Raw genomic sequence first — 13454 nt, forward strand, 5'->3', positions numbered from 1 at the left:
AAGTTTGAAGTCATGTTCTTGTTTCAAAATTTAAATACCAATCACAAAGCGGAAAAGACCAGATAGATAGAAACTTGGTAACAGTTCAGCCATCCTTTATAGACAGATTTACTTGGTTATTTTTAAAAGATAAATGCACACAGTTATCTAGTTAGATGCTTAGGGGTGTTTTTTTTTTTTTTTTCTTATGGAGCTCTTGGGTTTCAAGTATAGACTTTTAGACCTTGTAGACTACTTGTGCACGTAACTTGTTACAATGTGGTCTCAGTGGAAAGGATGCTAAGATGTTTGTTCTTGTTTTCTGTTTTCCAGGGGGTTTGGGAAACAAGGCTTCCAGTGCCAAGGTAAGCTGCCTTGGTGGGCTTCATTTTCAAGTACATCCAGAAGTGAGCACACAGGAACTGTACTTCTTTCTGCTCAACATTTCTTTGTGATCTAAAAGATATGTTATGTTACTTAGATAATATTTTTAAAACACAAGTGATGTTAATATGTTCCTTTTAAGAAAAAAAAAAAACAACCATAGAATTGCCTAATAATCTGCACATAGAATTGCCTTTTTTTTATTAAAAAAAAAAAAGCAAAAGCCTTCCTGTAATTTTATTTTATTTTATTTTATTTGCTGAGAACATTCCTGTCAGAAACGACTGTCTTTGTGTGGGTGTTTAGAGAAAAAAAAAAAAAAGAAAAAGAAAAAAAAAGGAATTGCTTTGTATTCATGTGACATTTCTTTCTCTTTCTTTCTTCAATACCACCCCCCACCCCCCCATTAGATACTAGAAGCAATTAGTTCTAGGCTATACATAATTCCAAGAAAGTTGTGTAGATCACCCATTGTCACCGGGAACAAAGTATGCACACTTTGACATTACGTCAGTGATGTGAGAGTGATTGACAGCTTTAGTATCACTGTGTGGTGTGCCTTCCCTCCAGCTTGAGTGCACACTTCATGCGTGCTCTCCTGTAGCAGGCTCCACTGGGTTTCCTCCCTCACCTACATTTGCATTGTGCTCACTGCAGCCACCATTGTTGTGTGGCCATCAAATATCTAACTTTTTATATTCTCTGTCTTATCTGTTGAGTTGGATAAATAACTCCTTTATAGCTTGAGAAGGCATTTCAAGTTCCCTGGCTTGCCTGCTGGCTTGTCTACTCTCGTCTATAGCATGTTTATTTAGTTCGAGTTATATTTCCCATCTGGGCATAGGTTTATTATTAGGGCAAGTGGAAAGTACATTCTAGCCTGGAAAATATCGTCCTAAGACTGTCTCTTATTAAGTGCATTAGAGAAAGACACGGCGTATGCTTTTCTATTTTACAAGTGATGGTATATTATTAAGTGATTATCTTTTTGTAAACTTCCAATTTGGTGACCTTGTTTCTAATACACATATTAGAGAGGAGACATTTTATAGCATAATGATCATTAATACTGTACCTTTCTTAATTCCATGATGTGCTTAGAACTCTGATTGAATGGGTCATTTTGAGAGCTCCATTTGGAAATGAATGGATATTCTTTTTAAACAAAGAGGAAAACATGTTGCATCAGCCTTTATATCAGATGAAAGACTTTGGTTCTCCAAGTTCCGGGCCTGAATTTTATACGTTAGGTTTGAATGTGATTTTAGGTAGTTCAAAGATGCAAATGAGATCTAAGTCTGTTACTATTTTGATTTTGGCTTCGGTTTGAGTCAGAGCCTATGGAAACTTACAAGAAAAATAGTTACTGAATTTCCTCAACTTGTCCAGGAGAAAGCAGATATGTTGTTTCAAAACTGTATCTCTTTTCCACATGAAAATGATTTAGAGTCATTGGATCTCTGCCAGCTCATTGGTCAGAGCAGGTATTGCTGGTGAAGTCACAGAGTAGCCGTGGTTCGGGGTCACCAGTTCTGTGAGACTCCCTACATAGTATGTGCTGAGCTACCAGTGGATTCTCAGATTAATAGCCTCATGCCTTCATAACTCCTTTTTATACAATTTCTTTAAAAAATATATACTCATAAAATGTTTAAAAAGTGAAATAGTCCACCCCTTTCTCTTTCTACCTCCCCCAGGGATAATATCTTTTAAAAACACCCATTTAGTCTCTCTTTGCACATACTGAGTTGTAAGAGATGATACTCTTATGTTATCTGTGCACGGTGCATTGTTTGTCCTCAATGGATGCTAAATAGCTGTCTGAGCCAGCCTCAGTTCTGTCTGATTCTACACAGTGGTTATTCACCCTGTCTCCTCCACTGGGGATGTCAGTTGCTACCAAGTTCACCCAGACACACTATAGAGAGCATCCCTGAATACCAGTGTAGGTGTTTCTAGAATGGATACTTAGAAGTGTGGATGTGTGCATTTTAAATTTTAATGAGAACTGTAGAGTTGTTTAAAAGGACTCCAATGTACAGTTCACTATGAACATGAAGTGTTGCCCTTACCTTCACTCTCTGGGTAGAGAGGTTGCTATAGAAATTGGCTTTATCTTTTGTTAATGTCAGAGGAAAGGGGGACCTTACTTTTAACTTCCATCTCCTGGGCTATTAGTGAGGTCAAAATCCCTGTCCCATGTGCAGTAGACATTTGTATTTCTTCTGTGAATTTCTTTACTAGATTTATAATAATACATGGATAAGTGGGTTTACAAACTGTACTAATTAGAGAAGAATACTTTATGGCCAGTTCTTGGCTTTAAAGAATTTACCTTTTGATTGCTTTAAGTAATGAATCCCCTTAGTGCAAACACACATTTTAATTCCCAGTAACCTTTTCAAGGATGCCAGTAGTTAGAAGTGCTATCTGCTGCTACATCTTGTTTAGTGTGTATCATCTGTGCTTGACTTTTTGTGGCCATATTGTATCTTATTGTGGTAACTTAATTAAGAAAGATGCTCTGCCTAGGGCAGTGCTTTTACTCCCCAAGTAGTACCTATGCTGCTGGCCTTGCTTTTAATGTCTCCATAAACTCAGTGTTTCTCTGAGCACCTGACTATCTTGGAATACATTTCATCTTAATGTTCTGACTTTCTCACCTTTGGTTCTGGTTGTTAGAACGTTATTCCTATTCAGGAGACTAACCCATCCTCATCTACACCATTAGACAACCTTTTCTTCCAAATAGCAACCCGAGTTTGGAAAATAATTTTATTCTTTTGAGAAAGGGTCTCACTGTATAAGCCTAGGTTGGCCTTGAATTCTCAGAGATCTTTCTACGTCTGCCTCCTGAGGTCTGAGGTTAAAGGCATACGACACCATGCCTAGCCCTGCAGCTTTTTATATTCTTGGTACATTAGGTTTTTCTTATCTGATGACAATATTTTCTAGTAATAGAAACATTTTGGTCAAGAGATTAAATAGTTGTAGCAAGTATACCTTACTCCTCCTCTCCTGTCCCTTGCTTCCCCTTTGTCTCTTACCCTCCCTCCCTCTGTTCTCTGCCTTTCCTTTCTTTCTCTTGCTCTTCTTTCTTTGCATATGTTGTAAATAAGAGTCACATATCCATGTCACAAGTAATATAGCTTTGTCATAATTTTGCTTGGTGAATGATAAGAATTATGATTCTAAATTAATAAATGAATTTCATCCCTAAAAGCAGAATCTATATCACTAAGAAAGGATTCTACTGACTCGTGGAACACTTAAGTTTATTTCCTTGGCCCAAGATTCAACATAAATGGAATCAGGGAAACTTCCAGAGAAGTGTTTGTTGAGTTATTTGCATTCTTCCAAAGTGGATGTTGAGCCATTATTATTCATATTGCATTGTGGGTTCACAATGATATCATTAGGCCTGATAACCAGGAGGATCCTCTATGAGAGTCTACTGGATAAAGATGAAACAAGAGCCTTAAAGACTAGGAAGAAGAAGAAAAATGTTCACAGTGATCCCTGAAGCTATGAAACAGCTTCCTTAAGATTTTCAGAGATCAAGACAACCTTGTCTTTTTGTAGCTCTTAGAGGTGGGCTCTGAGGCTCATAGCTGCCTTTTGAAATTTTGCTTACCGTTTCCTGTATGTTTTACTTGGTAACTCCAGGGCTCTTTTCATCCCCCTAACATTAGCAGATAGTCAGTACTCACTCACATTTCTTTTATTTTCTTTCAGACAAAGGAAGAGAAAAGGAAGTAGACTTGTGTGGCCTAGGCATTGGTGGCACTACGTTTGAGTCTGTTGGGCGAGGATGTCTGTGTCCAGCAGGATTTCTATCTTGCATCAGCTGCTTCCAAAAGCACGTGTCTAGGACCGAGTGGTCCTTGGTGCTGCTCTCACAGAGCCTGGGCCTCTGGGGCTATCTGCTGCTTTCGCTACTGGAAACAGGACTGAGCCAAGTCATTTTTTTTTCCCCTTCTCAGAGTTAGCAACAGCCCTGCCCATCTCTAATTACAGCGGTGTGGAAGCAGCCTCTGAAAAAAAAAACGTGACCTGCTTATTTGAAGTGCCAGGCAGTTACTCAGGGACTTTGTCCCTGGCCTCTGAAAATTTCCTCCTTTTCTTTTTCTAGTCTCTCTTTTTTGTTTAGTATCTATCATACATTAAAATGAACTTTCAGCCCAGGCTGTTTGATTGAAATATCCCTGAGGTAGCATTGGAAGTCAGCTCTGCTTGTAACTATAGGAGTCCATGACCCTACTGGATCAACCATGGGTTCTCAGACTGCTGTACGAATGGATCTGCATTTCTCCACTGCACAGCAGTTAGGAATCTAGAAGGTTGCTGGGGACATGCATGTCATCTCCTGTACTTTACTTGTAACTCCACCAAAGCTCCAACTTTTCAGTAATAAAACTCAGCTTTTCTTTTGCTCTGCTGGTTGACATTTTATTTTATAGCCCTGTTAACATACTTGACCAGGATGGGTTTTGCATTCCCTCAGGAAAGTGAAAGTTGGTATTTGGCTGGGGGAAAGGAGGAAGGAAAGAAAGAATACTTATTTGCAATGCCAGCTGAGGGATTCCGGAGAAACTTTCGTTTAATGGAGGCTGGCCATTTTTTGAGACAGTGTCTCATATAGACCAGGCTGGCCTTGAACTTGCAATGTAGCTGAGGATGACCTCAAACTTCCAATCTTCTTGCCTCTGTCTGTCAGGTGCTGGCATCATGAGCGTGTGCACTGTACTTTGTTTATGTGCCGGGGATTAAATAATAGGCAAGCTCTCTACCGGCTTAGCTATTTGCTCAGGCTGAGACTGACCTTTAAACAGAAATGGGGCAGTGGGGATTGTGTTGGCAGCCTTGTAGGAAAGGGATGTCCAGTTGTCCTCATCTGCCAAGTAGTGTGGGTACCAGGTGCCAGGAGATAGACAAGGGCTGAGGGCCAAGCTGAGCACGATTGTGAGCTTGGCCAACTTGAATGGAATATTCGTTCTTCTCATGCTCTGAAATCTCTGCCTCTGTTTGTTGTTTGTTTGTTTGTTTTGTGGTGCTTGGAATTAAACCTAGGACCACAAAATTGTAAACCCAGCACAAGGTTTGAAGGACGCACATCTTATAGTTAGCACAAAGACTCAACCACCTAAAACTTAGAGTGAGCTCTAGCTGCCCGTGGGCTTCTCACTTGTGTCAGAGGTTTCTGTAATCATTTGTCTATAAAGCAGAGACTAGCCCTTTGACATCCCCTTTCTGACAGGTTCCTCACTCCCAGATGATAACTGTAACTAAACTCTTTTTAAGAACCTCTTCGTGCATGTGCATCTATGTGTACACATACTGTAGCATGCATGTAGAGGCAAGAGAATGAACTCAGAAGGTGGTCCTTGTCTTCCGCCTTCCTTGTTGAGACAGAGTCTGTTTTCTTCCAGTGTGCTGTGACAGGGGAGTTGGCTTATGAACTACCGGAGAGTCTCCTGTACCTTCTCTCTCCCTTTGGGAGCATTGGGATTACATATACGCACCATACTGCTCTGGCTTCCTAACACGGACTCAAGGGATTTGAACTCCTGGGCTTCACAGTTGTGTGGCAAACATTTTACCTTCTGAGTCCCCTATAGATGAATTCTTGGTGTTAACTTGGAACTCTAGAGAGTCTGTAACAACGTACAAAGTGTTGTGTCGATGTCAAAGGCCACACTGCTTGCAAAACCTGGCACTTAGAAGTTGCGGGGCTGGGGGGTAGAGTAGGGGAGGGCAAGTGCAGCCCAGGCTCTTCTCAGCTCCCCCTCCCCCATCCAGTAAAGATTGATACTGTTTGTTGTAAGTAGGGGTTCCAGGTTGGAACTGTTGTCAGATATTCCTGCTGAATGCCCCCACTTAAGAGATTTCTGATTAATGGCTGAGTGGCTCTGGGAGTGAGAGTGCTCTGTTGTTTTAGTAACACACCTCCTCCCCCAGCAGAAGCCAGAGCTGTAGTGTGTGGAGTCCTTCCTCCCTTCACAGGCAGCAGGGACCTAACAGATGTTTACTTTTGCAGAGGAGTTTGACAACCAGGCTCCTTTCCTTTGGTTTTCTGGTTTCTTGATTTCATGCTCTCTGATGGCAGGTCCTCCTTCCCAGATACTATCACCCAAACTGAAGTTTGTAGACACAGCAGCCAGCTTCTAGGTTGTGCATCTTTCCTTTACAGAGTCAGACCAGTTTCAAAACAGCATTGATTTCGGAGCTGCCCTTAGCAGCCTGACCAAAGGTTCTTCAGTGTTCCTAGCTCTTCAGATTCTCAAATAGATGCTTCCTTCCTTCATCCTCTGGTTCTCCTGCCATCATAAGTTGCAGGTGACCAGGTGACATCTCTGACCTTAAGTTTAGCTGCAGTGCAGCTTAGGCCTGTCCCAAGCTGCCAGCCCTTCTGGATTTTTCTGCCCATCATGGGAGCTTGTCATTACATCTCTCTGACTTACTCTTCCTCTGCTGACAGAGTGCCGGAATGAGACTTCTTTCTCTGTGTGTCTCCAGTGGTTAGTGCAGTGCCTGGTACTATGTAAATATTTGTTGGGTGTGTGGTTATATAAATATTAGAGAAGTAATGATACAAATGTTCATAACCAGGAAGATAGCGACTTTTAGCTGAGAGTCCTTATTTATTTATTTATTTATTTATTTATTTATTTATTTATTTTCAAAGCTAGCTTCTTATCTAAGGGTATGTCAACCTTCAGAGGACCCAGCAGCTAGGTAAAACAGAGAGCAGAAAAATCCAGTCTGTGTCTCTAAAGAGTTGTGTGTAGTGTTGACCCTAATAAATTAGCACAGTGGGAATGAAACATACATTCCTTCTCTCTTATGAGGAGTATGCAGGCACCAGGAATAAATCTTACTGCCACAGATAAAACAAGGACATCTTATGGGCTGTAATAGGAAGGCAAGATGTGTTGCATCCAGGGTGAATAATTGAAGCCACTCTTCAGGGCACGTTTGTCCCCGTCATTTCAATGTTCTGTTTTACTTTGAGATCACTAATAGCTGACCCCACATTGTCATGCCCAAACACATTGATCCTGTTATTTTTAAACTTCCTAAATTTGAAAGGCTTTTTAAGCCTCAAGGTGAGGGGATGAGAATGGTGATGTAAAATGTCTGTAATTGAATTGCAGCAGCTTTAAAGGTTTTATTCAAATAGAAAGAAGAAAAAGCTAACATTGTTAGGTGCTAGTCACCATCATGGTTTTCCCATTTCAGGTGATTTTGTTCTAAAAGCACCCTAGAATCTCCTGTGCAGGAGAGAGTTGAGAACATTCCAGCCTGGGGCAGGGGCCTTGGTTCAGACTGTAATAGTTTTGAAGTAACACTCCTCCCACCAACTGGAAACCATTTCCTTTTGGTGCTTATGAAGCCTGGATTTATAGGCGAGGAAAGAATGACACCATTAAGGGAAACACCGAGCCACCTCTCTGGGACTAGACTTGCTCAGTCTTTGTGGTTCTCGCCCTTCTCAGACTTTCCACTGCAAACCCTTCATTTCAATTCTTGTTTTCCACCAAACTGTGAAACTCATGGGAGACATGAAGTTAAGACATAAGCACCAAAGTGGGGACACCACCTTAACAGAGTAAATTGAAATTATGAAAACTAAATTTAAAAAAAAGCAAACAAAAAACCTCCCTATTAAATTATACAAAGGGGGAAAATGACTTGTGGAAATAGGTTTTTGTGAAGAATGGAGCAGAGGGGAATGACTTGATTAATTGTCAGCACAAAGCTGGAATTATTCAGGAGCAAGTCCACAAAGTAAGATCAGCGTAAGGACAGTCCATCTTTCATGCCACCTTCTTCCACTGTCTCCCCGCACCCCATATCTACACATTTCTATTTTTGGTATTGTTAGAAATGCAAGGTCCATCTGTCTTGTCTGGGCAACTTTAATAAGGAATTGAGAAATCACTAATGATGTGAATGTGGGGCATGAAGGCATCTTATAGATCCTTTTAGGTCTGACTTGAGCAAACTTGGTTTTTTCAGTGTGATATGTATGCAAATGTTCTACCACCTAGTTGCACCCCTAGCCCCAACCTTAACTCTTCTGATGTACTCTTGTGTAGTACTTACTGCCCATGGTCTGCTGAGGGGCATTTTCTTGTGCTTGAAACAGTAACAACCACCTTCTCCCCCTTCCTCCCATGTAGTGTTTTCAACATTAGTCCACGTACTTTTCTTAAATTGATTTGAACATTAGTTGGCCTCAACGATTGTAAAGAGGTAAGCAGTATTGCCTCCATCTTACAGATACACCAGAGGAGAAGGTTTTAATAAACAGTTACAGTTTGTTTGTGGTAGAGCTGGGACTTGAACCCAGGTCTCTATGCTGTGTTATTAAGCCATGGGCTGTGCTGCTTTTCACAAGTCTCCCTTTAGTGATGTTTTTTGTCATTCATTGACCACACTTGATTGTGGAGGTGTTGGAGGATCAAGAGGCAGTATAGGAGGAGTATACTTTAGATGCATGGACTGTCATTTGCATCTGTGCCATTCCGGCAGCTCAGAGAACAGCATGATAAGCTTGTACAAGGAACTTAGCATGGTGCCCAAGAAGCCTTCCATGAGAGCATCAGATCATGACTTTATATCTAGTGTGTGTGTGATATTATATTCTATTCTGGGTGAATTAATTGTGGAAGCATGTAGGAAGGCAACACATAATGTTTGTACATATTAGATGATAGCTTTAGATTTGGGCTTAGACAGTATGTGAAATTTTCTTTCTTTGGGATGATGAGGGAGGTATTTTAAGGTTAGGAAATCTTAGTAGCAGGAAGCATGGTAGGTGAGTGTAACTTTTGTGTTCTAATAGCAAAACAGACCAGGATGGGAAGCTGTATTATTTAAGATATCACTTGTCCTAACTGCCAAGTCCTAGAGCAGGTTGGAGAATTGTTTATGGGGCTGTTGGTGCCTGCTGACTAAGCGTACAGGGGCACTTTTGCAAAGCTACATTGTTTCCTGGTGTGTCTTCTTTTTGTTCTTACTTTGTCTTGTTCCTGTTTCAGGAAAATGTTACAGTGGGGGAGATTAGGCATTGTAGCGTCTTAAGGAAGATACATTGTATCAAAGTAAGAAAGGCTCTTCCCTTCACACTGTTGCTGGCTCTCTCTAAGGAAGCCTGAGAGACTGATTACAGAGTCACTTTAGAAGTCTAGGGCTCTTGGTCCATGGAAATTAGGTTTGGATATGATAAACTCAGTTATACTAGATATGGGAGGGAAAATATAATTAGAACATTTACATATTTAAAACAGGCAGTATTACTTTACAAACTAGCTGTTTGTTTAAATCTTCTTCCTGGTCATTATCATTGGCTATTGCTTTATTACTTACAGTCTGATGCGTTTTCAGCATACCAGAGAACTTTGCAAGCGATACTGCTGAGCTCTGGGGCTCCAGGTTGAAATATAAGATGGGTTTCCACTTGGACTTTTATCCGAGCTCCCAAGGGAGAAATGACAGTTTGCACCACACTACTCCTGAGCTCATGTGTGCTTACAATGTGTGTCTATTGTGCTCTTCCTGTGGAGAGCTGGCAGTGCCACCCCTGCCCAACAGCAGGGACACTGGAGCAGAGAGAAGTTAGACAGCTCAGCCTCCATCGTGCCAGCAGGGAGTGGTGGAGCTAGGACTTGAAACCAGGCAGATTGAGTGACAGTGTGGGTTTCCAGGGCAGTGTTTTCTTCGCAGCTGAAGCCACACAGACCTTAGCCTGTCCCTTTTACTCATCTTGCTGTGTTTGTTTTTCTTTCAGGTTTTTAAGTGAAGTATATGATTTGTGGTACTGTTTATGGCAATAGACACAAAAGTCTCAGGGACTGAAGAAAGCTTGGCTCGCACTCACGGAGGCTTTGCTTAATTCACGTCTAGACTTACCTCTTGCAGCCAGGCATCCGCCTTAGAAGTGGAGTACTTGCCTGGCAAATGTGGGTCCTGGGTCTTATCCCTGGCACAAACCAAACCAAACAAATTATTTGCCATGAAGTTAAATACCAGAACTCACCTTAAGTTCTTTTTCATATTTTATGTTAATACTTGAGGCTCTGGTGGGTGGATTCACATAACTATATAACTGCCATAACTAACATGGCCCATAGACAGAATGTCTTGAAATAGAAGGGACTTTACTATTGAAAACAATGTAAATATTGGTTCCTAACTATAATATATAGAAGACCTTAAAGTGCTTCCTGTTCTCTCTTGTAAATTCAAGTACCTCTCAGTTTGGCTGTTACAACATTCCACAAAGCATGTTTAGCATTCCATAGGTCAAGTGCAAACTACAGCGATCATGTTGGAGGTCATTGTCCAGTCATAATCCTAAACTTGTCTTTGGAGTGAATCTAGTTTTCCATGTGCTAAATTCAGTCACTAAATGTGTTCTGTCCCTCCAGTTTCACATTGGTGGCATCCATCTGATGACTCAGTTGACAGACATTTGGTTTCAATTTTAAAGTGTGGCTTTCATATTATTTTATTTCTCTATACTACAAATATGTAATTTTTTTTAAAAAAATCAAATGGTTAGTAGTTCTACATAATTTAGAAACATGCATAACTTATTTAATTAATTAATTTACTTTTTAGAACCAAATTAAAGTTTACTGCCTAAAGCTGACTTGTGTTCCACTCTTAGTTTGCTTGATTGTGTAGCCAGGGACCCATACCAGTTAGTATGGGGATGGACAACAGAGTTGTCTAATGTCCAGGTCATGCAGTTTACCTTGCAAAATCATCACTTATAAAGATTAGTTCTTGGACTGGGGCAGGGGCAGGGGCAGGGGCAGGGGCAGGGGCAGGGGCAGGGGCAGGGGCAGGGGCAGGGGCAGGGGCAGGGGCAGGGGCAGGGGCAGGGGCAGGGGCAGGGGCAGGGGCAGGGGCAGGGGCAGGGGCAGGGGCAGGGGCAGGGGCAGGGGCAGGGGCAGGGGCAGGGGCAGGGGCAGTTGATGTGCTGAGGCTTCAGCTTGGTGAACTAAACGAAGCTAATGCAAGGCTGCACAGCAGTAATCTAGAAGCTCTGAGCCTTTCGCCTCAACTTTGCATTTAATGTGATAACGAGATACATTGTTAATGCTTTGGTGAATGCTTTGGTTGGTTTGTTTGTCTCCTCCTCCTCCTCCTCCTCCTCCTCCTCCTCCTCCTCCCCCTCCCCCTCCCCCTCCCCCTCCCCCTGTCCTCCTCCTCCTCCTCCCCCCTCCCCCTCCTCCTGTCCTCCTCCTCCCCCCTCCCCCTGTCCTCTTCTTCCTCCTCCTGTCCTCCTCCTCCTCCCCTCCCCCTGTCCTCCTCTTCCTCTTCCTCCTCCTCCTCCTCCTCCCCCCTCCCCCTCCTCCTGTCCTCCTCCTCCTCCCCTCCCCCTGTCCTTCTCTTCCTCCTCCCCCTCCTCCTCCTCCTCCTCCTCCCCCTCCCCCTCCCCCTGTCCTCCTCCTCCTCTCCTCCCCCTGTCCTCCTCTTCCTCCTCCTCCTCTTCCTCCTCCTCCTCTTCCTGCTCCTCCTCCTCTTCCTACTCTTCTTTCTCCTCCCTCTCCTCCTCCTCCCCCCACCCTTCTCCTCTTTCTCCTCCTCCCCCTCCCCCTGTCCTCCTCCCCCCCCCATCCTCCTCCTCTCCCTCCCCCTGTCCTCTTCCTCCTCCTCCTTGTCGTTGTTGTCTTCTTCTTCGTCTTCTCCTTCTCCTTCTCCTTCTCCTTCTCCTTCTCCTTCTCCTTCTCCTTCTCCTTCTCCTTCTCCTTCTCCTTCTCCTTCTCCTTCTCCTTCTCCTTCTCCTTCTCCTTCTCCTTCTCTTTCTCCTTCTTCTTCATTTAAAGTAAACCCTGGGCTGGGGAGATTGCTCAGCCGACAAAGTGCTTAGTGAGCAAGTGTGAGGTCCTGAGTTCAGATACTTAGTACTCATGTAAAAGTTGGTGTGGTGGCTCCTGCCTGTAACCTTGGTGCTGAGTGCTGAAGACATGTAGATTCCTGGGGCTCATTGGCCAGTCCACCAATCTAGCTGAAGCAGCAAGCTGTAGGTTCAGTGAGAGATGTTGTTTCAAACAAAGACACAACAAAAACAACAAAGACGAAGAGCAATGGAAGAAGACAGGTGGCCACCTCTGTTCTCACATGTACATGCACGAGTGGGTATGCACACACATGTGCATGCACACATACAGATACATATACAAATAAGTATACTCTGGTAAAATAATGTATTTATGATACTAATTTTGAATGTCTCCCTCATGCATAAGATGCTTTTGGCAAACTTGATCATTGGTGAGAGTTGTTTGATGGCCTCAGTTTTATCTCAGCATCAGGAAATGCATCATTAACTTTGGCTTTCTATGCATTTCCCACCTCTCTCTCTCTCTCTCTCTCTCTCTCTCTCTCTCTCTCTCTCTCTCTTATTGCCAAGTTACATTACATTTTATTGTACTGTTCTGAAGCCATGTGGTGACTTTATCTTAAACTTTTAACTCCGCCCCATCCCCATTAGAGGATCTATCAATATGCAGTCCTGGCTGGCCTGGTACTCGCTGTGTGGACCAGGCTGATCTTGATCTGATTTACATCCACTTGCCTCTGCCTCCTGAGTGCTAGGATTAAAGACATGTGCTAATGTGCCTGGATTTTTTTCCCTAAATACATTCATATCAAATGGATTAAACTTTTGTTCACTATGAAATAATTGAATGGTTCTTTAATGAACGATGGGGTTTTTCATATTGCTTCAGTTAGGATAGAGTCAAAGGTGATGAAATCATGCTTGTGTGGTATATAGGTTAGCTATCTGTATTCATATGCATTGTAGAAGATGACTCCTAACCTCCTTGACTTTTCTGGTAGTCGTGGGGTCAGGGAGAGTCAAGTTTACAGAATTTAGATCAAGAAAGGAGGGCAAGGCTAGAGATACGACTTGACTGCTTGAGTACCACATGCACACAACCCTGGGTTTGGTCCCCCACCCCATGGACCAGTTATGGTGGTGCACTTCTATAATCCCAACACCTGGGAGAGGAAAGCAGAAGGATAGCAGGCTCAAGGTCATGCATGGCTACATAGTGAGTTTGAGGCTAGCC

At 42.7% G+C, this 13454-nt stretch overlaps 1 protein-coding gene across 1 annotated transcript in view; it reads left to right on the forward strand.

Annotated features, from left to right (window-relative positions):
* Window positions 1-13454, forward strand: part of Prkca (protein kinase C alpha) — a 398743-nt gene that overhangs the window by 3053 nt on the left and 382236 nt on the right. Inside the window, exon 2 of the mRNA XM_034504395.2 lies at window positions 313-344. Coding sequence (XP_034360286.1) covers window positions 313-344 — 32 coding nt within the window. The remainder of the gene's footprint in view (window positions 1-312; window positions 345-13454) is intronic.

The sequence above is a fragment of the Arvicanthis niloticus genome, chromosome 6 (genome assembly GCF_011762505.2).
Source record: "Arvicanthis niloticus isolate mArvNil1 chromosome 6, mArvNil1.pat.X, whole genome shotgun sequence".
NCBI classification, from domain to species: Eukaryota; Metazoa; Chordata; class Mammalia; order Rodentia; family Muridae; genus Arvicanthis; species Arvicanthis niloticus.